Source organism: Mercurialis annua, linkage group LG2 (assembly GCF_937616625.2).
Source record: "Mercurialis annua linkage group LG2, ddMerAnnu1.2, whole genome shotgun sequence".
Taxonomy (NCBI): domain Eukaryota; kingdom Viridiplantae; phylum Streptophyta; class Magnoliopsida; order Malpighiales; family Euphorbiaceae; genus Mercurialis; species Mercurialis annua.
Window position 1 is genome coordinate 53,208,057 of NC_065571.1, and position 24,727 is coordinate 53,232,783.

The window sequence follows — 24,727 nt, forward strand, 5'->3', positions numbered from 1 at the left end:
TACCATTCATTTTCCACATATCATATTTTCCAACTTAACTATCAAGTGTAGATAATCATCATATCCATTTCGAGTTGTCGTTTCGCTTATGCAGATTAGATTAGATCAGATTTCTGGGGCTGATCTAGTTTGGCTGGTTTCTAATTAGAGTTATATGAATGGTTTTATCACTCATTAGCTTTGTTGTTTGATTATGAAAATAAATAGATAGGACCTACAAGTAATAAATTATTAGTGCAAAAATAATTGAATTGGCAGTTCATATTTTTGATATTATATGGTTGCTACTGGTGACTGGCCATAATAAGACTATCCTTTTCTGCAAAGATTATAAGCTACAGAAAACTGTCATTTCCATTCAGTTTTTGTACAATTATGGATATACACAGGCTTTATATTTGTCAAAATAATATCAATAGTGGTAATGTTAGCAAAACAATAATGTCAGAAATGTCCATGATCTGGTGGTGGTTGCTGCAATAAGCTAACTTTGGAAAAATAGTGTCAGCTGGTGGAGAATAATGCACTTACTGTAGTCATTTGGAAGTTGCAGGGTGGGGTAGATTATGCACAAACCAAGGCCTTGCTCCATGAAGAATTAAGGCCTTTCTTAGGTCATGTTACCCTATATATATGGTAACGGTCCAATAGGAAACTAAGATACTACTACTAGGATTGTCTGATTAATAAGGACTGTAAATAATTTTAAGTTCAATATGCCCCCTCAGCTTAAGTCAATTAATATAGAAATTAATTTTACTTTTAATTTGATGAGAACTTTATTTCTTATTATTAATTTGTACAGAAATATATAATTCATGCATAAGAGTGGGAAAATACCCATCAAGTTTAGGGGGGGAATTAATAATCGTTGAGAAGTTTATGACTATTTTGATGATTATGTTAATTTTTATGGTGATTGATTAACACGTATATATTTAGGAGGTAAATTTAAATTTAAATTTATGGAACTATGTTGTTATGCTTAAGTTGATGTGTGTCTCATGACAAATTCTATAATTATTTTTGGTTTCGTTATTTACTTTGTTCATTTAACCATTAAATACAAATGATGGTTGTTCATTTAATGGTGATAAATGAACAAAGTATTCTTTATTTATAAAAAATAAAGGAATAACACATTTTCATGTCCCTAAACTATATCTATTTTGTTTATCTAGTTCTTAAACTATTTTTTGTACTTATCTGGTCCTTCAATTAAGCGAAAATGCATTTTTAAGTTCCTAAATGATAAAGACGGCGTTGTTTCGTTATTTTTGAAAATGCAAATTGATACCTTCAATGGCGTCGTTTTTGGCACTTAGGGACTGGAAAATGGTTTTTCGTTAAATTGAAGGATCATATGAGAATAAAAAATAGTTTAAGGACCAGATAAACAAAACATGTATAGTTTAAGGATCTAGAAATGGGTTTTTCCAAAAATAAAATAACCATAGAAAGAATCTTCATAATTCAACTTATTATCTCCTTCATTCTAAATTGATAAACATTATTTAAAAATATTATTTCAGATTACAGCCACTAAATCATTATTTAAGTGATTAATTATCATATGTAATCTTTACTAATTATAGTATAATGTATTGAAAAGATAAAAGTAGTCATTTAAAAACAAAAAATAAATTCTTAATTAAATAAGGATAATTTGATATTTTTTATTAAATTCACTCATTTTATTTAAATAACTAACTTTTTAAAATTTATGTTAATGTCCTAAAATGCCTAAAATTGTAAGTTGATTTGAATATTCAAATTAAATTTATTAGATTATATCTAATTGTACTTGTAATATCATCTCTTTTTTCGATCCGTTTCTAGGTATTAATTCGTACCCGTTAATTGTTCCGGTTATTACATGACTGTCAAATTTAGTGATACGACGTGTCTAGTCAAATCCTATATAAACGTTTAAAATTGTAATTCTTATCGTACGGCTTCATGTGGCAAATCGAGGTGTTTATATAGGACTTTAATCGGCACATCACGTCATTAAATTTGACAACAATGGTGGTTGAGACAACGAAATTATTAAATAAGATTTTTGAGACAATTAGGATATGAATTAAAGTTTAAAAATGATTAGAAGATAGAGATTAGACATGAACAATTAGTATCAATTATTCAAATTTATTAAAAAGTAAAGTGATTTTTACATTCTCATTTATAATGAAATCACTAAATTGTAAGTTTTTCTCACCTTTATATTTTAGAATATTATTGACTATCCTTTATATTTAGATATAAATACTATATTTTCCTAATTATTTATTTGTAATTTTTAATACAGTTTTAATCTTTAAATTAAAACATTTTATTACAAAATAAATTATTTAGTGTTTAAAAGTAAGAGAAATGTTATTAATTTCAATATTAAATTTCTAGTATTTATTATATTTAATATTAAAACTAAGTGTTTAATAATTTACTATTTGGTCTTAAATTTAATCAAACATCAATTTATTAGTAAATCTTTGAGACCCAAACATGTCTATGGTAGGCATATTTAGGATAAATGGGTTCTGGCGCCTATCAAACTATGAAAGTGGTGTTAGTTTTCGGGAGTTATGGGTTCAAGAAAAATATTACTTAAGCATCTTGTTTAATTTTATTCTAATCTATTTTCTACTAGACATGTTAAAATACTTTTTTTTTTAAGCCCATCCAGTTTCCAAGGCTTCGCTCTGACTAATCCGGATCCGACCCGTGTCGTGCACCTAGCATGGTAGATGAGTCTTCCAGTGAGAATTTTCATGTTAAAATACTTTAATAAAGCATTTGACACCAAAAATATGGGCAATAATTAACTTCTAGCAATCCGAACAGCCAATGCTAGTAAATCATAAATCAAATGCACCCGTTGATTCAAATCCATCACCTATTTATGCTTAAACAAATTGACCATTTCATTAGTAAACCTTTAATTAGCATAACAATTGAATTTGCATAACAATTGAATTTGCATAACAATTGAATTTCCTAGGCCAACCTGAACCGTAAAACCACTCTAGTTTTTTCTGGTTTTCTCATTGTCATCAATGCCATTGATTTGCACTTTTTTTTTACTTGATCAAACTCTGCGCAAACAAGTGATAACCCATTTTCAACAAACAAAGAGAGAGCTTATAACAACTGTGTCCAAGCAAATGAAACCGGGCTTCTAACTTGATGCTGAGCGTTTCTCCACACTATCGAACCAAATTCGCTTCTTCCTCCACCTCTTCTACCCTTCTTCGCCACAAAAGTTACGGTGTACCTAAGCCTATCTCCAACATTTTTAAACACAAGCTTGTTAGGCTTCACCGATATACCAACCGTAGATGGTGCAGTCACTGCCACTTCATATACAGACCCTGCCTCGCCTACATTGGTCAATTCTCTAGTATACCTTACTACCCTTTTACTTGAAAAAACTACCGAGAAAGACGGGTAGTTTAGCTCACCCGGGTCTCTAAATTTCCTCGAACACGTAACATTAGGTCTCTTGACTATGACTTGAATATGATCCATAGCGTAACCAAGAGAACACAAGAATGATAGATACTCATCTGTTGAGATATCATACACTAGACCCGGAAATAAGGCTTTGTGTGGGTCGACATGGCCCGAACCGTGAGCCCATGGACTCGATAATGCACCAGGGAGAGTGCTACCAGCATCACGCAATGGGGAATGGGTATTGTCCACTACATATGCAGTGGTCATGAGAGCTGACTTGATTGCACTTGGGCTCCAGCTTGGGTAAGCAGCTTTCAGCAATGCTGCTACACCACTGATGTGTGGGCATGACATAGATGTTCCTGCACATACCAAAAATTACAATTTGGTCATAAATTGATTTTAATTTGTTAAATAAGCCCTCCCAGTCTTACCCGTATCTAACAATATCTAAGTTGCACAAAAACAGTAACATCGAAACGAGACTAATTGAAATTAAAAAACACAAAAATAGTTTATAAATATAAAGTTCAAACGTTTTTAAAGAATGAAAAATGAAATATTAAAATGTAAGATTCGATAAATTTCCGTGATATCAATAGAATTACATGCTCATCAAATATATATTTTATTTGATTAACAAGTGCAAAGTAAATTTCGCATGGCAAACCTAACAAGATTTTAAAAATACAAACACTAATTGGAAGTACTAGAAGAGAGGATTTGATTTGATTACCTGACATGATATTGAACTGAGTTTTTCTAGTGTCTTTCTCAAGACCAGTGGGTCCAACAGCTTCTGACCAAGCAGCCAAAATATTGACTCCGGGACCGATTAGATCCGGTTTCAAGATTTGTGGTGTAACCATATTCGGACCTCTTGAACTAAAAGCAGCCACCACCGGCGACGGATGCACGTCCAATTTGGTCCCACCAAACTCCAATATAGCCGTTGGATTTGAACTACCCTTCACATACTCCCTAATCTTATCACCCGCTATCCTCCCCATCGCCACCGCCGGCAACAAATGACTATCCGCCACCAGTTCCTCCCCACTCTCCGCCGTATTCGCCAGTATCATACCAACCCCACCAGCGTCGTGCACAACCACGCCCTTCTCAACACGAGCGTTAATTCCTCTATCGCAAACCACCACCTTCCCACGTACTGTTGCCGGGTCGAGCGAACCGGGCAAACACAAATTACTCGAACCGTTCCCCTTATTGTAAATCAAACCAATCGGTTTCTTACCCAGTCCTTTTCCACTGTAAAGTGACACTCCCTCGAAAGAAATTTTATTCCCCAACGTTGCAAACGCCGGAAAATCCCTATCCAAAGTTCCGGCGCCAACGGTCATAATCCAAGGAGCCACATTTGCCAGCGTCGCCTTCGCCGGTCCACTATTACCGGCGGAGCAAGACACAATGATCCCTCTCTCCACCGCGGAAAAGGCACCAATAGCAATCGTGTCACGATAATACGGAGCGGATCCGCCGCCGAGAGAAAGCGACAGCACGTCAACACCGTCGGCAATAGCTTTATCCATTCCGGCGAGAATATCCGACCCAAAACAACCAGTACTCCAACACACCTTATAACTCGCAACACGAGCGTACGTGGCCATTCCACGAGCAGTTCCACTCGCGTAACCGAGTAAACTAGCGTTACCCACTTGCGAACCGGCGGCGGTACTCGCCGTGTGAGTTCCATGGCCTTCTTGATCCCGCGGCGACTCAATCTCTTTAGATTTCTTTAAGTAATTATTACCACCAGATGCCATTCTATACCCTTTTGAAAAATAATGCGCTCCGATCAACTTTTTGTTACAAAGTTTCGGACTAAAATCCGGTGCAGACATGCATTCTCCTTTCCATTTAGAAGGAATCTCCGGCATACCCGAGTCGTCGAAACTCTTCGACTCGGGCCATACACCGGTGTCAAGTACTCCGATGATAACATCATGAGAAGCATGATCTATATCTAAAGTACTATGCCCATCGAACACGCCTAAATCTGTGTTGAGACCTAAGAACTGAGGAGTACGAGTGGTATGAAGTGAATAAACAGTGTCTTCATACACATCTAAAACGTCGTCGGATTGTCTGAGAAACTCTGCTTCTTGGGGATCCAGAGAAGCGGCGAATCCGGGGAATGCGGAGGTGTAAGAGTAGAGAAGGGAGTCAGATGGGGAAGTGGTGATGGATTGGAGATTCGAAGCGTACCATTCTTGATGGGTGGAAAATGATTGGGGTTTGGAGTGGTGTTTCATGTGAACTATGTAGGTTTGTTTTGCGGTGGCGGAGTGAGTGACGGATAGGAGGAGGAAGAAGAGGAAAATTCCGGCCATGGTGGCCGTGGAAGATTTTGATTGAAGAGAGAAATTAATGGGAGTTTGAGAGGTTGGATTGTTTATGGTTTTTTTATATTTTTTTTTTGCCAAAGTTTATGGTTTTTTTATAAGTAGATGAACTATGGAAGAGTTTGTGAACAGTCGCTTGTTGATGCGACTGAGTGTCTGAAAAGGAGTGTTGAGCATGAGAGTGGTGGACCCATGTCGGTCCTATAAACAAAATTAAATTTTGTTCTTACAGATTACGGATTCTAAGTATCATTAATTAATAGGATAATTTTGATTGATAGTCCCTCAACTTTTATCTCTTCACTGTTATAGTTCCTAAACTTTAATTTGTAATTATCGGTTCTAAATGTGACCTTAATTTGTCGTTATATTATTAAATTTTAATGAAAATATTATTGGAGCCAATGACGGATGGAGGAAGGGGCATAGAATGGCCATGGACCCTCCAACTTCTAGAAAATCTAAAAGGCCAAACCCATTTTCAGGTCCCTCTACTCTTCACTATTTTTTCAATAGGTCCTTCTACTTCAATTTGTTATTTATATGTCCCTCTACTTAAATATTTTTAGTCAGTACGTCCCTCGATGGATGGAATAGAGAGAGTGGTTCTCACTCTCTGTTATTGAGAGTGAAAAAAATTGATGACATTAAATAATGTCTAGGTGGCATAAATTAAGGGCTTATTCATTCAAAATCTTAACTTAAAAATGAAATTGTAATATTAACTAAAATTAATGGCAAAACAATAAATTTTCCATCTTCTTCCTCTTTCTATTGTTCAACTTTCCAAACCGTATCTGACCTTATCTTTTTATCAAATTTGCAGTTCAAAACCAGAATTACACAAGAAATTAATAAGAATCACTTTCTAACTTTATTAATCACACATCATTTCAATAAAAAATGAAAATTATAAAACCTAACTCTATTCCTAAAAAATCACAACCACCGCCACCCATTTTTATTTTCCGGACATCAACACTTCTTCTTCGCAGCGGTATTAACGGCGATCTGCAGCTTCCGACAAGCTATTTTGCGACTTTGTCTTCACCTGCGGCAGCTGTGGTTTCTTCTTCAACCAGCAATCTCCAACAAATGGCGGCTAATAGCTCGCCGGCAGAAGAAGCAAACTGTTCGTCATCAACAGAAATGTCTTTGTCTTTTCCGACAGCAACTCTTGTTCTTACCCAGCAGCTGCAGCTCCTTTTTATTCGCACTCGCCATTTCCGATTCAAAAGTACTGGTCGTTATCGTCTTCTCTCTTTACCATTTGGTTCAACTTACTAATTCTGGATCTACTTGCTTTAAGCCTTCAACGAGCATGTAAAATTAAAAACAAAACTATAAACCAAAAAATCTAGGAGCCACAATTGAATTTGAAGAATTTGGGATAGGGTTTATTTAGAGAAGATGATATGACATGGACTATGTGGATTTATTGAGGTGGTTAAATAACAATTTCGGTCCTTCAAATTGTTTTTTATTTTTAAAATTAATTGTGACATGTCATTAGTTAACAGAAGTTTTATTATTTAACGGAACTTTTATTAGTTAACGGAGAGTGTAGCACACTCTCTGCATTCCATCCGTGTAGGGGTATAATAACAACGAAAATGAAAGTACAGGGATACGAAAACGTCAAATTGAAATATAAGGACCTAATGAAAAAAAGATGAAGAGTAGAGGGACCCCGGAATGGGTTTGGCCAAATCTAAAATTAATACTGATTTTTTATATATATTTTATAATTTTCTTTTTTATTTTAAAAATTCAGTCCTCCGTATCGATATATTACAATTTAGCCTCTCCAATATTAAAATTCTAACTTTGTCAATGATTGGAGTAACAGTAATTGTGATATAAAATATAGAGACTAGTATGGAAGAGAGACAGAAGCTGAAGGCTCTGAATGAATTTTATCCTAATTAGTTCAGTACCATTAATGTATTACGTACTTTACTAATGAAATACTATTGGGTTGTGATTATTGAAGGAAGGTGAAGATATTGATGAAATTTGATTTATGACTTGCTTCTTTTAGATGCTTTGGGTTGTTCAGGGAAATCTTTAAAATTGCAAATGTGAGATTTTTTTTTTTTGATAATTAGGAAGGGGGAGCACTTGTGGGAAGAATCGAACCCACGACCTAGCAATTTGCTGCCTAGCGCTTGTGATAGTCTGATTGAGAGAGGAATTATGCTTGCTTACATAATTATGTTGCATATTTGGTAGGGTAACAAGGTTTTAATAATGCTATATTGATGGAAACATTAGGATAACAAGTTAATTTATAAAGAAGGTTTAGAAATAAATTTAGTGGGTCAAATTGGGACCTTTGATAGGCTGTAAAGCCAAAATGGTACGGATAAATTAGGCCTTAAATCATAAATGTTTTAATAAATTTTTCAAAATTAAATGCAGATTTTGTGATTAGCAAGTGCATCAAAATAGAATGAAGTGGAAGACAACTAAATATGCATATGCATGTAGCCTCTCATCCATTGGCAATAGCATCTCCATTGCATGTTGTATTTTTTGTGCTATTTTTAGCACAAAATAAGATAAAATGCTACATATAGCACATATTATTGAAATTCAGTCCATTGCAAAATGCTAAACTAAATGCTAAATCTATAATTTTATAAGTGATTATCATTATTGATGGCAAATCTGTAAATAATTTAGATATAATAAAATTTGGCATATGCTAAACTTTCTAACAAATTTGGCACAAAATTTAGTATATGCTAAATTTAGCACATGAAATACAAGTGCAATGGAGATGTATTTTGTATACTAAATGCTAAATTATAGCATTGTGAGGTAATTTGGCACTAGAGTGGAGATGCTCTAATGTGGGTGAATCATGTAATTTAGAGGCAAAACAAATTTTTCAATCTTTTCATTATCACACTTTTTAAAATGAATTCTTTTCATTGTTATATATCAACATTCAATCTTTATACTTTAATTTTATAGAAATTACATCTTTCCATCATAAAATTGAAAAGAGTATAATTCACGCGCCGTCGGTACGATTGTTATAAAAAAAATTGTTTGTCTTTTTGTTTTATTATTTTTAAATTAATTTTAATATTTTTAGTTTTGTGAAAATAAATCCTTATAACAGAATAATCTTATATTTTTAAAGTATAAAAACTGAATGTAAAATTATAAATTAAGAGAATAAAAAATTCTCTCCCCACTTTTTGAATTCTCTTTATTTTAAATATCCTAACAGAAATAAAAAGAAGGTGATTTTGGCTAATTAATGATTCAAAATCACCTCCTCACTCTCTAGTTTTCTCTCCAAATCTCGTATTTAGTTTACTTTGCGTTAATAATCACGGATTTAAGATCTGTTATAATATTATAATTAATGTGCTTCGTCGATAAATTTTAACAAAAAAACAAAAAAGATGAAAAGAAATCGGCTATATATTTCATTATACGTAAATAAAACAATTAAAAAAAAGTGGTTACCGCTACGGTAAAAAAAACTATTGACGACAGCCGAAGAGAAAAGAAAACTATAGACAGATGGGGTTTTTAGTTGAGAGAAAAAAGAAAGATAATTTTTATTATCTAATATTTATAAAATTAAAACATAAAATATAAATATTGACAAATCAAAAGTGTAAGAATTTAATTTTAAATATATGTGTGTGCGCGCGCGCTTATTTATACAATAATTCATACGTATGGGGGAGAAAAATATCCGACTGGTCAAATTTAACTGATTAAATCGATAATTTTTTCTTCTATTTTTTTTTATTTTAATTGTACCGATCGAATTAACATCCTATTTGGTTGGTTAAATTTTAAAATTTTAAAATTTGTTCACTTGATTCGATTTTGATTAAGGTTTCATATTCGGTTGGTTTATTTTTAAACATTCGGTTTTGAAGATTTCGGTTTAGTTTTGATATTTTTTAGAAAAAAGTTGATCGGTTTAGTTTCAATTAAAGTGTTATAGTCGATTGGTTCGGTTTTAAACATTCGATCGATTGATTAATTCGGTTTTAGAGATTTTAATTCAATTTTAGCCCAACCAACTGCATAGCCACCCCTCCCTACTCATAAGCGGGGGACTTCCCATGCTTTACGTGATGATGCAGATATGTTTTGATTAAATTTTAGAACTATTATAATATTGTTTATGACATGTGATTTACAAATACTATTCCAAGTTAAATTATGAAATTTAGTGATAAAGTTCCATATATTCAGTTAACCCGTAAACTTAAGAAATACTACAAAAGGATAAAGCAGCTCAATTAAGAGAAATTTTGTTAGAAAAAATATTGATTGTGTAATTGAATAGAGTTGGGGTATTTATTTGTACATTTTTCTTCTTTTTATAATGTAAACTGGTGCGAGATATAATCCAAGTAAAAATGGCCCACGCCGTCTTGTTTTTTGAAATGTAACGGCTACATTTTTGGTATGACTTTTTTCATTTCTTTGACTACACAGCATCACCATTGCCGTGTTCTTCCATCCCTCCTCATTATTAGACACTGCCCAAAAATTGAAGCCGAGAGACAACACCGTTTTGTTTTTAACAGAGGGATCATTATCATCTGCACAATCCACTTTACACAAAATATTGGTTAAGAATAAATTTATTTTTTGGACAAAAACAATGACAATTTTGGTTCATTTTACAATCCTTAATGAGGTAGTAAAAAATAACTAGAGTAATTGAAGTTAACGTGACAATAAGTTACTAGACTATTTGAATTTAAAAGAGTAAAAAGAAACTAAAATGTCTATTTTGAAAATATTTATATTAAGAGTGTTTTTTTCTAGAAGTGCGAGTATGAGATTATTTGATCTTTCGTTTCAAATTTAGAAGGCAAAAAAAGCTTTTATTAATTTTGTTTTATAAGGAATTTTGAAACAAATATTTTCTTCTTCTTTTACTTAATTTGTCTATACTTTTATTATTATCTTTTATATTTTTTACTCTTTTTAACTGTTTAAAAAGTGACATTCAATTTTAATATGCCTCATCAAAAAAGTAAATATTACAATTTTTCTATTATTTTATATAAAATTTTTCTTTTTAATTAGATTTTTCTTTTTAAAATTAATAACTATTACTTAATACTATATAAATTATAAGACCATGTTGACGGGATCCTTCTAAAAACAATTAGATGATGACAAACTTTTCAAAGATTGATGAGGGTAAAAAGAAAATCTTTTAATTTCTGATTGAAATTTCTTTAAAGTAATATGTTCAATGAATTTGCATCATTCACTTTAAAATGAATAATGTAGATTAAAAAAGTCCAATTTTAATTAAATGAATTTACACCATTTATTTTATAATTAATGATATAAATTGAAGAATATAATCCCTTATATTGAAGTGAACTTGAAGAAATTTTAATCTAGAAGTTATTTGTCATTTTCAAATAGAAACAAAAAAGAATTTTAGGTAAGTTTTAAATGAAGTATGAACTTATGATCAATGCATTGATAGTGGAGAAATTCAATAAACTGAATCTACCACGTTATTCGTAAACTAAGCTATTTAGAATGTAACACTTTATTAAAATGATGACAATATCATAATAATGTACAATAAATGCATCCAAATCTTAATGGTGATATTACGATATTGCCATCATTTTGATGAGATGTTGTATTATGAGTGATTTAATATACGGATGACGTGGTAGATTCGGTTTACCTAAGAATTTCTCTTGATACTGTAAGCTTTCTACCCAAAAAAAAAAAAATTATGTAAGCTAAAGCATATAACCGCAGATAATGCCGCAAATCGAGCTAGAAAGATGTATGCACGCTTCCATTTGCTTTCTTAATTTCTTTTTCTTATCCTTCCTATTATTGTCATTTTGCTTAACTAAAAAAAATATCCGCGTCTTATTTATTTATTCTTTAATAACAAAATTTAATTCTGAAATTTAATATTTAAAACTGGCTTAATTACTTAAAAAACTCTCACCTTTAATTTTGTTTTCGTTTATACCCTGACCTAGGAAATTTGTCACAAATACTCATGATCTTGTCTTTATGTTTCACCTCTACCCCAAATTTAAAAAAAAATGATTTATTGAAAATAACTAAATATAAGGGTTATTTAATACCTTTTTCTAATAAAAAAATTACAAACAAATACTTCATCTTTAAAAACGTTCAAATAAGTCCTAAAATTAATTAATTTTTTTAATTTAAATAAAATAAAATAAACAAAATATTTTCAAAAAGTAACTAACTTTTACACTTAATTTTCCTATATTACACTTAGTTTGTCCTAAAGTAATTAGTTTTATTAAAGAAGAAGGTGTTTTTGTATAATTAATAACATTGACGTGTAATTAGAATATATATTAAAAATGAAAGACTATTTCAAACTTTTTTCAAATGAAAAGAGGTAAATTTAATACCTCGAGGGTAGAGGTGAAACATGAAGACAAGGTCGTGAGTATATGTGACAATTTTCCTAAATCATGGTATAAACGAAAAAGAAGTTAAAGGTGAGGGTTTTTTAAATAATTAAGCCTTTAAAACATGATCTGATTAGTATTTTTATATGGATTGGGATTCCCTCAAGTTCATTTAAACTTGAGGGGGTCATGTTTATGATCTACACCATTCATTGTAAAATGAACAGTGTAGATTAATTTAATTAAATTTGTACTTTTTTGATCTACACCGTTCATTTTATAATGAATGGTGTAGATCGTAAACATGACCCCTCAAGTTCAAAATAAACTTGAGGGAATCTTAATCCTTTTTATATTAGAGGATTATGAAAGTTTTAGTCCATCTTTATTGATGGAAATTTATTACTTTTGTGACGACAGTAAGAAAATGAGCTATTTTTTTTATTGCGTCGGTCCATTAGATCTTCAATGGATCGAAATAAATTTAAATGTATTATGCATCTGCCATGGATGGTGAGGCTACAAAGTTTGATGAAACAAAAACTGATAATCTGTTAGTAGTATTTATTTGTTTGACCAAAGTAAAGAAAGTTTGAATTAAAGTAGAAAAATAAAGATCTGTCCAGTACTCTTCAATTAATTATCCCTTACTATTGTAGTCAAAACTTTTGTAAAATTGTATCACATGTTTGAAGAAGCTTTAATGTTAATGATTTTAACTTAGAGAATAAGATAACTCTATAATGATGATTTAATTATAAAAATGAAACCTTTTCAATTTTTTATAATTTTCTCAAAACTTTTAAAATTTACAAATATAATCCAATTGATGATTTTGTTGCAATTTTATGTAAACAAAGTTTCAGTCAATTTAATTGTTCCAATTTCGTTGAATCTTATACTAATTCATTAGTTAGTAAAATTTAATTTTTCATAATTATAAAACTTAACTTGTAATTCAAAAAAAATAATCAGAAATATTAACAAAATTCATTTTTTTATTTTCTATTTTACAATGGTTGAAGTCAAAAGATTTAAAATCGAAATGAAAAAAAAAAGCAAACATGTATTGTACTGAGGTAGATTCAATTATATCAATTAAAAAAATTGAATTGAATTTTTACGAAACTATTATTGAGATGCATTTATAAAAAAAAAGTTAGATCTATAATGATTAATATTCTAATTGTTTATCCTTATTCTGGATCGTATTTTACCAAATCTTTAACTTGCACAGTATATACTTTTTGATGAATTATCATTGCAAAACGTGATTAAAATATGAGTGTTTATCCCACACAACGGATGTGCCACGTCATTTTTACAACAAGCCAATAATCATTTGCGATAGGGAATCTTTATTTATTGCTTATTTTTTTATCATTAAACATTTGCACATGGCCAACGCCTCATTGGTTTGTTGCACGAATGACATGGCGCAACCGTTGCGTTGTATAATTATTCTTAAAATATTCGTTCTGAAATAGTGAAAGATAAAAATATAGCATTATGTTTTCTTTTTGTTTGTGTGTGATAATGTAACATTATTGAAGGAGATACCCCATTGACACTCTGCAATAAGACCTACTTTTAAATCTCTCAGTGCTACTATTTTTTTAAATGATACAGTGTTTTTTTTTTTGATAAATTAAATGATAGTGTTACAAGCACCATTACTAAATTATTAGAGTTCCAACTAGATATGTCGTCGTTTTTGTCTTCTAACTCCCAAGGCATACCATATCTTTCACTCTTAATTATTCCCAACTTCCTAAAGATTTTATTTTGTGTAATTCTTACAAAATAATGATGTCACAACAAATCGAGAGAAATAGCAGCTATCATATAAAATCGAAAAATAACTCTCGGCTATCTCTCCTTCATAATGATTATGGCCTCGAAACCGAGTGGATCACGTATAGTCAATTCCTCAAAATCTTGTTTATTCACAATAAAATATTTTGATTGTCTCATTGATTATTTTAATTTTTTTTTGAAATTTTTTATATATAAGAAATGATATGTATATTCACGGAGAACGAGAATCCACACACATCCTTCTAAAACATTAAGGATTTGCAAATCTATTGTAAAACTAAAACTAACTTAATGCTAAAAAAATTCAGATAATAGGATTGTGTAAGTAAGATAAACAAATAATAATCCATGGAAAAGCTCTTCTAAGTAAAATAAAAATTCAGTGACATGCACTAAAAACAAATAAACTTTATTTCAAAAAGCTTATGAGGAAAAGAAAAAGGGGGAAGGAATATATAGCAACAGAATGATCATAAAAAGAGAGATGAAGAGGCTGCAGATGGATGAGCATTTCAAGGCAATACAAAACTTAAAAGAACAAAATAATGTCTATCCACAAGTGTACAATTTTGTTTAAAGGGATGACTGAAAGTTAGCAACAAAATCAGAATAAAGTTCATTTCTTTTTCTGTTTTGGCAGATCGTATTTCCACACCTTAACACAACATGAATCGAAAATGTATAACACGATCACAACTAACACAACCTACTTAACCTTTGAAAACATTATAAACACATTAAATTATAATTTCAAATGTATCCATTCATACTCAAATTGTAAAATTTAATATAATGAATTTTATTGATTTGTTAGTATAATTATATATAATTTATTTACAAATTTTATTTTTATATTTTATGAAATTATAACCATTGATATCCATATTATCATAAGCAATATAATTTGTAAAAGATTCGGTGCAAGTTGACCAGATTGACACAGCCCATTTATTTTATGTCATAAAAGAATTGACATATTTCAAACTCGACCCCCCGAGAGTCAATCCGAATTGACCAATTTTACGTGTTTGGCAAATCAGATTACCGTGTCATGACCCATTGACATCTCTACATTGATAGAGCATGGATAATACATATTTCTCTCTACAAGAAGATAGCAAAATCAATCAAATAAAGCAACATTTTGGGGTAGCTTTAAATTTCTACAAATCATACAACGATAATGTTCAGCAAACATCTGAAATAGCATGTCTGGTAAAGCTCAAGCGAATGAGATTAGATCTGATAAAAGCATGTCTGTTCCAAAGAAGGAGACTGGCTAATACCAACAGACACAAACCTAACAGATCAGATATACATCATACATCTCAATTTTGTACCAAATGTTAAATCCTACACCATACAGCTAAATTGCTTCTGTAGAGCTGATGAATAAGTTTCTCTTTAGCAAATCATATAGAAGGAACGAGCAACAATTCATTAAAGAAAGTGGCATGCCACATATTCTAATGTCCGTACTTCTGGAACTCCCATTCACTATTATCTGAGAAAGGAACAAGAACACCGATAAAAAACAAGAGAAAAATCACAACATGATGTGTCCAAAGTTGAGGTTACAGATAAAAGAACATACGAGAAGAGATGAAAGAAGGGCAGCTATTGTAAGAAACATACCCAATGGACACACTTGGCGAGTCTTAAGCCATCGGCTGATGCAGTGAAAGTGAAATGCATGGTTACAAACACCTGCAGACACTATGTTTAAATATCCAGAGAAGGCAACTAAACATATTCCATACACCAGAGACAAGCGTGTCAAAATCAGGAAGACGCATATTACAGTTACACAGAAAACAAAACGCAAAACAATAAAGTTTGGTACCATGTCTCATGCTGCTTATATGATTCAATTATCAATCAGCTGGAATTTTCTTACAAGAGTATACACACAAATGTTGCTGGGAAGAGCCTTAGAACAATTTAAAATTAAAAATACCGTTATACCAACTCCGAGGTAGGCATTTCGGCTAAACTTGCAATTCCAACAATAAAGCAGACCTAAGTTTGACCAGACAACATTTTCCATATAAGCTGACAAGTTTATATGCAAGACGAAAGAAGAAAGGAGAAAGAAATCCACAATTTTCAATATAAACCTAAGCAGCTGTATTTTTAAAACCGAGTTGCAAGTAATGTGAATTGTTAGAGGGATAGTAACGCTTCATCTATAAAGCAATTAAGCAATCAGATCAAGCAAATGCAAATAGGGTAGACTAGATCATCAATAAGATTCTTTAACTAAGAAATTTTTAATGCAAGCCAAAATAAACCTTAGTTTCCATCAAAATCTGTTCATTGACTTTGGAAAACAAACTCAATGTTAATTGTCAGCAGTATACTGAGGCTTCAAGTATCAAGCAAGCAAAACTTATGTTGTTCTCACTCACGCGTTTTGGATAACAAAACTAGTGTCGGAAACAAATTAATATTCATAGCTATTCCAAGCTACAAACTAAATTAAAATCAGGATAACAAAAATCACAATAGAATAAAGCATTGCAGTTAAACATAAGCTGATAAAAAAAAAAATTGAATTACCCCAAGCAACAGTGCATTCTTCGCTGGTAGCACTAGCCTGGTTAGCTTGGCACTCAATGCCTAATTTACAAAAACAAAAATCAATTAACAAAAAATTTAACCTAATTACAAAATCAAATCAACAAATACCTACAGAGATCCATAATATGGTTACGGCAGATAGCACAATTATCAACAACAATATCTGCAATTATGATAAAAATATAAACATGATTAAAACAAAGCAATAGAAAAAAAAGATAAGGTAAGGTTCTATGAGAGATCAGGTTAAGTTACCCCATGCCCAAAGAGAGACGGCGTTCCATTTTTTAATTTCGAAACATTTACTCTTTTTTGAAGAACAAGATGCCGATGAGGAACCGTCGCCGACCGGAATCATCGGTACATCGGAATCCAGAGTCGCCATCGTTACTCTGGTGTCGATTTTGGTGCTTGTCTAAACAGTATTCACGACTTCGTTTTTCAATGCGTTTGAAAAAAAATCGTTTTATTTTTATAGTATTATTTTATTTTTATAAGGAAAAGGTACAAAATAACCCTAATATTTATGTCGTTTCTTACTTTAATACATATTATATTTGAAATCTCAAATATGGTTCTCATATTTTTAAAATATGACTTAATAGTTAATGTTAACGGACTTTATATTAGGTTTAATCATTGAAATTTTTTTCATATTTTTGAGTTTTTTGTTTATGATCCAAATTTTTAATATCATCAATTCTAGTCTATTTTTTTTATCTTATTTTCAATTTCAATTATAAGAATTTGTTTATATTGAAGTAGAAAAAAAATTAAATATGCTCTTTTATATTTGAAATTTTTAATGGTAAAAAAAATTAGAACAATATGAAAAAAAAAATTAATTTTTTTTCCACTATGATTTGAACAATGACTAGGATTAAAACTGAAAATTTTAAAATAAATTAAATTGACAATTTTAAAAATTTAAGCCATAAATAAAAAATATCAAAATGGTAGAATATTTTGAATGACTAAACTTTTATTTTATTCCGTTAACAATTCTGAAATGAGATAGTGCAGTTAAGCTTTATGGAAATCGATGTGGTGTTAGTAATATTTTTCAATTAAGATATTGTCCAAGATTCAAATAAAGAAATTCCAATAATATCTTTATAATATAATTTGTTATGGCATTTTGTGTATAACAGAGTAGTCTATAAATAATCCTGAACTTAAATTGATGTGATCTACATCTCTCTCTAGAAACTTTCCTCCTCCTCTTTAAAAGACTTCTTTTTTCTTCATCTTTTAAAGGGTGGGAGAAGGTGATTCTCCGATTTCAATCGGAAATCACCTCCACTCCATCCACAAATATTTAATATTGGATAGTTTTAGTCTTTCTTTCAATAAAACATCTCCTTATGTAGTTTTTCCGGTATGGAGCTTAACGTTTTCTTGAAGAAATTTTATGGTTTTATGTTTTAAGTTTTTGGTGGTTGTTTTCTTAGATCTCTCAAGAATCTCTAGTGATTGTTCTAACTTCATAGTCAATTTCTTATAAATTTAAAATCTTGAAGGTTTTTCGCTATCTAACTTCTAAGAATTCTATTGACAAAAATGATTGGAAATACTATTCGGGTCGAGCGTGTGTTCGGTTAATCAGAGATAAGGACAAATCGAAGTACCCGCTCCAACAAGACTTTTGCTTCTTGTTCGGTCAACCTATGCGGAATTCATGTCTAGATTTATTTCTCCGATTTTTTTATTGCTTATATCTTGCGATGTTTGTTGTATTTTCTTTGTTAGTTCAACAATTGAAAGATCATATATTAATCATGTTATATGACTTTCCTTTTGTAATAATCTTCCTCAATGATTCTAATTGCGAAAAAAATAGTTTATAAATACATCAAAAATACATCCTTGCTTGTTAAGGAAAAACATGAGGTGAGCAAAGGGTAACTATTTCCTAAATTTATAACTCAGGATCAAATAACTCACCTTTAATTATTTTGATTAATTAAGAATACAATTCTTTAATTATAGGTCAATTAAGGATAAAATTAGATTATTCGGTCCCTAAACTTATTCAAATTACATAATTTTGTCCTGTATTGGTAAAAAAAATGCATATTATTGTCCTTAACTGATCAAAATGAACGAAAATGAGTTTTCTTGACCTCAAGTCAAAAAAATTGGAACCAAATTGATTCTTTATTCCCTAGTTATTACATAACTATTTGATTTGACGGAAGGAGGATTTTTTAAGCTCTACTGAGAATGCCAAATATCTTAATAAATATTCAAACACACGTCAATTGAACTTGCTTAAAATTTACAGTTTGAGATATTTAATCTTAAAAAATCATCCTCTCCTAATAGTTTCAAGCATACCAATTCAAATTCATAACTTTTCTTAAGAGCTAAAAAATTTAAAATATAGCTGAAATTCATAGCTTCTCCTAGAACTAGAAATTTCAATACTAAGTCTTTATCCCAGCTTGATAATTAGTAGCATGCATACAAAGAGGGATCATGTCACTGTTAATCCAAGCTCAAGAGAATGAGATTAAATCTGATAAAAAGCATGCCTGCTATAAAGACGGAGACTGATTGATACCAACAGACTGATAAACCTAACATATAGATCCCCATTAGGTATCAAATGTTAATCCTAAACCATACAGCTAAATTTAATTACTTCTATAAAATTAATGGATAAGTATTTGATTTAACAAATCATATAGAAGGAAGGAGAGGTTTTCATATCTTCCCCACATAAACAAAAATGGCGTGCCGCATATTCTAATGTCCGTACTTCTGGAACTCCCATTCACTATTATCTGAGCAAGGAATAAGAAAACAATGAAAAAAACAAGAAGAGAAAATCAACAACATAACATGCCAACAGTTGAGGTTACAAAAAAGAACATAGGAGGAGAGGTGAAAGAAGGGCAACTGGTGTAAGAAACATACCCAACGGACACACTTGACGAGTCTTGAGCCATCGGCTGATGCAGTGAAAGTGAAATGCATGGTTACAAATGCCTGCAGACACCACGTTTAAATGTCTAGAGAAGGCAACTAAACAATTCTATCTTATGATTCAAATATACAATTTGTTTAGACCATAAATTCCATAGACTAGAGAAGACGAGCATGTCAAGATAGATAAGGGAAGATGTGTAATATAGTTGCACAAAAAAAATAAACCAAAACTATTAATTTTGATATTATGAGCTTGGTGCTGCTTATATGATTCAATTAACAATCAACTTGACCAGAACTTGCTAACAAGAGCATACAACCAAGGTAGGCATTTCGGCTAAACTTGCAATTTCAAAAGTCAAGCGAAACCAACCTTGAACTGACAACATTTTCCATATAAAACTGACAAGTTTATGCGAAAGGCAGCAAAATAGGAGAAATCAGCAATTTTTCACATAAACTTATGCAAATGGACTTTTAAAATTGAGTTACTCATATAATGTGAATAGGGATAGTAATGCTTACCTTACTAAGCAATTAAGCAATCAGATCAAGCAAAGCCAATTACGGTACACTAAATCATCTACAAAATTCCTTTAACTGAGAAATTTTAATGCAAGCCAGAAAAACCTCAATTTCTGTCAAAATATATGTATTAATTTTCGAAAACAAAGTTACTCCCCATGTTAATTGTCAGCAGAATACTAAAAGCTTCAACTATTTAGCAAGCAGAACACTAATGCTTCATGTTTAGAGCAAGCAGAACAAGCATTGTTCTCATTCATGCGTTACAGATAACAAAACTAGTGTCGGAAACAAATTGATGTTATAACTACTCCAATCCACAAAATAAAATCCGGATAACAAAAATCACAATTGAACATAGCATTGCAGTCAAACATAAGCTGATTAAAATATATTTACTTAGTCATTAAAACGAAAAGAAATTAAATTATACAAAAGAATGAGCAGAATTACCCCAAGCAACAGTACACTCTTCACTGGTGGCACTAGCCTGGTTGGCTTGGCACTCTATGCCTAATTTATAAAAACAATAATCAGTTTACAAAAAAACATAACCTAATTACAAAATCAAACAAAAAGAAGAGAAAAAAACCCACATAGATCCATAATATGGTTACGGCAGATAGCACAATTATCAACAACAATATCTGCAATTCGTAAAAAAACATGAGCGTGATTAAAATAAAGCAACTTAAAAAAATTTAGTTAGGGTTTTATGAAACATAAGGTTAGGTTACCCCATGCCCAAAGAGAGACGGCGTTCCACTTTTTGATTTCGAAGTGTTTCGTCTTTTTTGAACATGAAGAGGAAGATGAGGGACCATCGCCGGCCGGAATCATCGGTACATCGGGATCCAAAGTCGCCATAGTTTTTCTGGTCTGGACTTTGGTGTTTCTGTAAACACTTAACAGTACTGTTTTAATGTTTGATATCATTATTACTTTATTCTTTTAAAATATAAAATTACAGAGTTTATTTTTTTACATAATCATTTATATAATGGTTATGAATAAAATTCGTTATGATAATCTTTTTAAAAAATATTTGTTAAAATAATTTTACTGGTCTCTTATATGTACTTTTTATGACTAGTTGCTACGCATGTGGCTCGTAATGTGACTTGTCAATTTATATATTAATTAATTTCATTTAAAATATATAAATATATTTTATTTGTAATCAATATTAAATTAATTAGAATTTTTATTATAAATAAATATAATCATTCAATTTATTAATTTTTAAATTAAGAGATGTTAATAATATTTATTTATAATATTTATTTTTATTGAATTTATTTAAAAAAATTAATATATTTTATACATAATTAATATTAAGTTAATAGTCTTATCTTTTTTTCGACGTTATAATTATTTTTATTAACCCCATAAAAAGAGTACAACCATATAAATAATTAAATGTAATATAATCATGGTCTCATGGTACTATATTGTTTTTCTATTGTTCTTCTACTATTTTAACTATTAATTTATATAATCATACACTTTAATTGTCCATTTAATATTAAATTTAGCTAATCTAGAATACTAATACAATTAGAGCACTAAAATGCTACATATTTAATTGTTACACACATAGTCCAATTTTAATTAAAGACAATCTAGTAGGTACTTTAAGGGTTCCATTTTTCAAACTTTATAATGTTGTTGTTATAATCTTTTTAATGTTAATGGTTTGATGAAATATTTCGTTTACAATGAACAATATATCTAAATAGTAAAAGAATAGTGTAGTTTAGATGAGTATTTTAATTGTAGTAGTATACAATGTTTTTCCTAATAATCATATATATATATATACTATAAAATCTCAAGTTAACGTGAGATGAATGCATATTTTTGGCTATAAAATAGTATGTATAAAGTCCTTATTTTAATTTACTTCTTTCGTATTAATATATTAATTTATTTAGTAAATGACTTTAAAACCTTAACTTATATAGTTATTAGGTAATAAAATAGAAAGGGTTATTCGGTAAAAATGCATGTACCCCTTGCCTCCATCCGTGTTTTTATATATAGTATAGATAAACTAACAATATTCAATTTTCTGATTAAAAAATATTTAATATTTTTATATATTAAATATATTAACAGATGATGCTTTTTTCTATGATTATTTTATTACAGTTTACTTTATTTATTTTTCTATTAGATGAAAATTAGTATAATTCATTCAGTAATGATAAATAAATAAATTAAAATATTTTTTACAAACAAAGTAACCATATACTTGTATTTATTAGCTAATTTTATTTTATTTTGGTTAATATTTGACACTTTTAATTATGGCAAAGTCACCAAAATTTTAGACAAATACGGAAAAATTGTTACAACATCTTTTCATCTTTAAATGAGTTATCAAGTTTAAACAACTCTAAAATTTTCTTTTTTATATAGATGATGAGAAGTTGAAGTGACAATTATTTTCAATTTAATTTTCCAGTCTTTATTATATATATTTGAATGGCTCATTTGATAGCCGAAAAATCATATTAGATGATCGTTTTGTAATATCATCATTTGATTCTGATATGGGTCACTCATTGTGATTATGATGAGGAGTTGTTACTTTTTTATTGTAAATACTCTCACTTCATTTAATGAAGTTTAGCTTATAATGAAAAATAAAACTTGACATAGTATACTAACTAGTCCCTGATATTTTTCCAAAAAAACTAGTCCCTGATATTTTAAAGCATTCTTTGATTTTATTTCTCTTACATTAAAAACTATTTTTGTTAGTTTTTAATAATTTCACAATGAAAATCTAGAATAACATATATTGTAGAATAATTTAGCATAATAGAAAATATAGAGTAATTAATAGAAAATAGACTGTAATTAATTAGGGATCATTCTAGATATTGGAAAATCTTAGTATAAAATCTAAAATAAAAAAATTTTCCTATCATATTTAATTTTTACTTTTGCTTAAACACATTGACATATCACATTAATTGATATTCAATATTTTACAATATATAAAAAGACATTTTTATCAGAATATATATATATATATATATATATATATATATATATATATATATATATATATATATATATATATTAGAGGTGGCCATGGGCCGGGTCAGCCCGTGAACCGGCCCGGAACCGGCCTGGTCAAACCCGTCCGGAACCGGTCAAACCCGAAACCGGAGTAAAACCGGCCCGGAACCGTACAAAGGGCGGTTCCGGACCGGTTCCAGATTTGTTGAACCGCGAACCGGTGGTTCCGGGTCGGAACCGGCGGTTTAAGGGTCGAACCCGTTAATAAAAAATAAATATTATATATTTAAAATACATATTATAACTTTATCATACTATAATATATTTAATTTTACAATAAAATATATGTTATATTTGTTTTAGTTAAATTTTTGGTTAATATTTTAATTTTTTTCAAAAAAAATCTTTATTTTCTTATAATACTATCTACGTGAGTTATTTTATTGTTAAATTACAATTTTTAGTAATAAAATTTTAATTGTTTTTCTAAACCGTCCTAAACCGAAACCGAAACCGTCCGGTTCCGAACCGTCATGAAACCGTCGTTTAGGCGGTTCCGGGCCGGTTCCACTTTTTCTTGAACCGTGACTCGGCGGTTCCGAACCGGAACCGCCGAGTCATAAACCGTGGTCACCTCTAATATATATATATATAAACTATTAAAAAATCAACATTTTATTTAATAGACAAACTATATTACTTCGTACAAAATAAATCTCAATCTTTCAAAAAGTTTTCAAATAAACCTTTCATCACAAAAAACTTTTAAATCGAAAAACGATAAATTAATCCCTATATTTATAACAATAGACTAAATAATTAAAATTGTTATTAGTTTAGTTCAATAAATTTATTTAAAATAATAGTAAATTTACAACTTTATTATTTAGAATTTTGAAAAAAATAGATTATATTATATTATTTTCATCTAATAAACTTTTTCAAATAAAATAAAAATTTTAGTATTGTTTTTATCTTTCTGAAATACTAAGGGTTATAATTCATTCAAATTTTATCATTATATTTTTTTTATTTGAGAAAACTATAAAATTAAATTCTTAAATAAGCTCCACCACTATGATATAAACTGTGTGCATTAATATTTACTAAAGGTTATTTTCATAATATCATTTATATAATCCATTTAATTAAAGTAAATGTAACACAAATTAGTCTATGAACATGTATATACTTATTGTCATATAAAAATTAGTCTATTCAATCACCACATCTCTTTTCTTTTATTTTCATTGCAATTTTTAAAAATTGTCATATAAAAAAATTAATTTTTAAAAAACTTCAAATCTATCATAGTTAGTTTTGGTGAATTCTAAATGAAAATTCGTAATAGATTTCTATTTTTTAAAGATCGTGATAAAATTGAAAAATAGTATAAAGATGATAATTTAATATGTAATTAACTCTTACAATATATAATATTTGTCACGTCATGTTTGTATCCCAATCAGCAAGAATTCGCCGCATTTTAAAATGTAATAATTTAAAAAATAATAAATGATGGTGTTTTTATATGATAACTTTTAAAAATTATAGTAAAAATAAAATAAATATAAAAACGATAATTAAATATGAAATTTAACCTTTTCA

General features: G+C 29.8%; 3 protein-coding genes across 3 annotated transcripts; all 3 read right to left on the minus strand.

Moving 5' to 3' along the window:
• Positions 1-2,899: 2,899 nt before the first annotated feature.
• On the minus strand, positions 2,900-5,886 carry LOC126668074 (subtilisin-like protease SBT1.8). Its single transcript, XM_050361293.2, has 2 exons — positions 4,193-5,886; positions 2,900-3,818 (listed from the first exon to the last, which is right to left on the minus strand). The coding sequence occupies exons 1-2, from the start codon at positions 5,802-5,804 to the stop codon at positions 3,142-3,144; spliced, it is 2,289 nt and encodes a 762-aa protein (XP_050217250.1). The 5' UTR covers positions 5,805-5,886; the 3' UTR covers positions 2,900-3,141.
• A 9,290-nt stretch (positions 5,887-15,176) lies between these two features.
• On the minus strand, positions 15,177-17,090 carry LOC126667732 (RING-box protein 1a-like). The gene is made up of 5 exons (XM_050360788.2): positions 16,889-17,090; positions 16,746-16,796; positions 16,613-16,672; positions 15,689-15,760; positions 15,177-15,557 (listed from the first exon to the last, which is right to left on the minus strand). Exons 1-5 carry the CDS (start codon positions 17,016-17,018, stop codon positions 15,520-15,522), a joined length of 351 nt encoding a protein of 116 aa, XP_050216745.1. The 5' UTR covers positions 17,019-17,090; the 3' UTR covers positions 15,177-15,519.
• Positions 17,091-19,120: 2,030 nt separating this feature from the next.
• Positions 19,121-21,013, minus strand: LOC126667731 (RING-box protein 1a-like). Its single transcript, XM_050360787.2, has 5 exons — positions 20,827-21,013; positions 20,686-20,736; positions 20,543-20,602; positions 19,553-19,624; positions 19,121-19,419 (listed from the first exon to the last, which is right to left on the minus strand). Exons 1-5 carry the CDS (start codon positions 20,954-20,956, stop codon positions 19,382-19,384), a joined length of 351 nt encoding a protein of 116 aa, XP_050216744.1. The 5' UTR covers positions 20,957-21,013; the 3' UTR covers positions 19,121-19,381.
• Between the last annotated feature and the right edge of the window lie 3,714 nt (positions 21,014-24,727).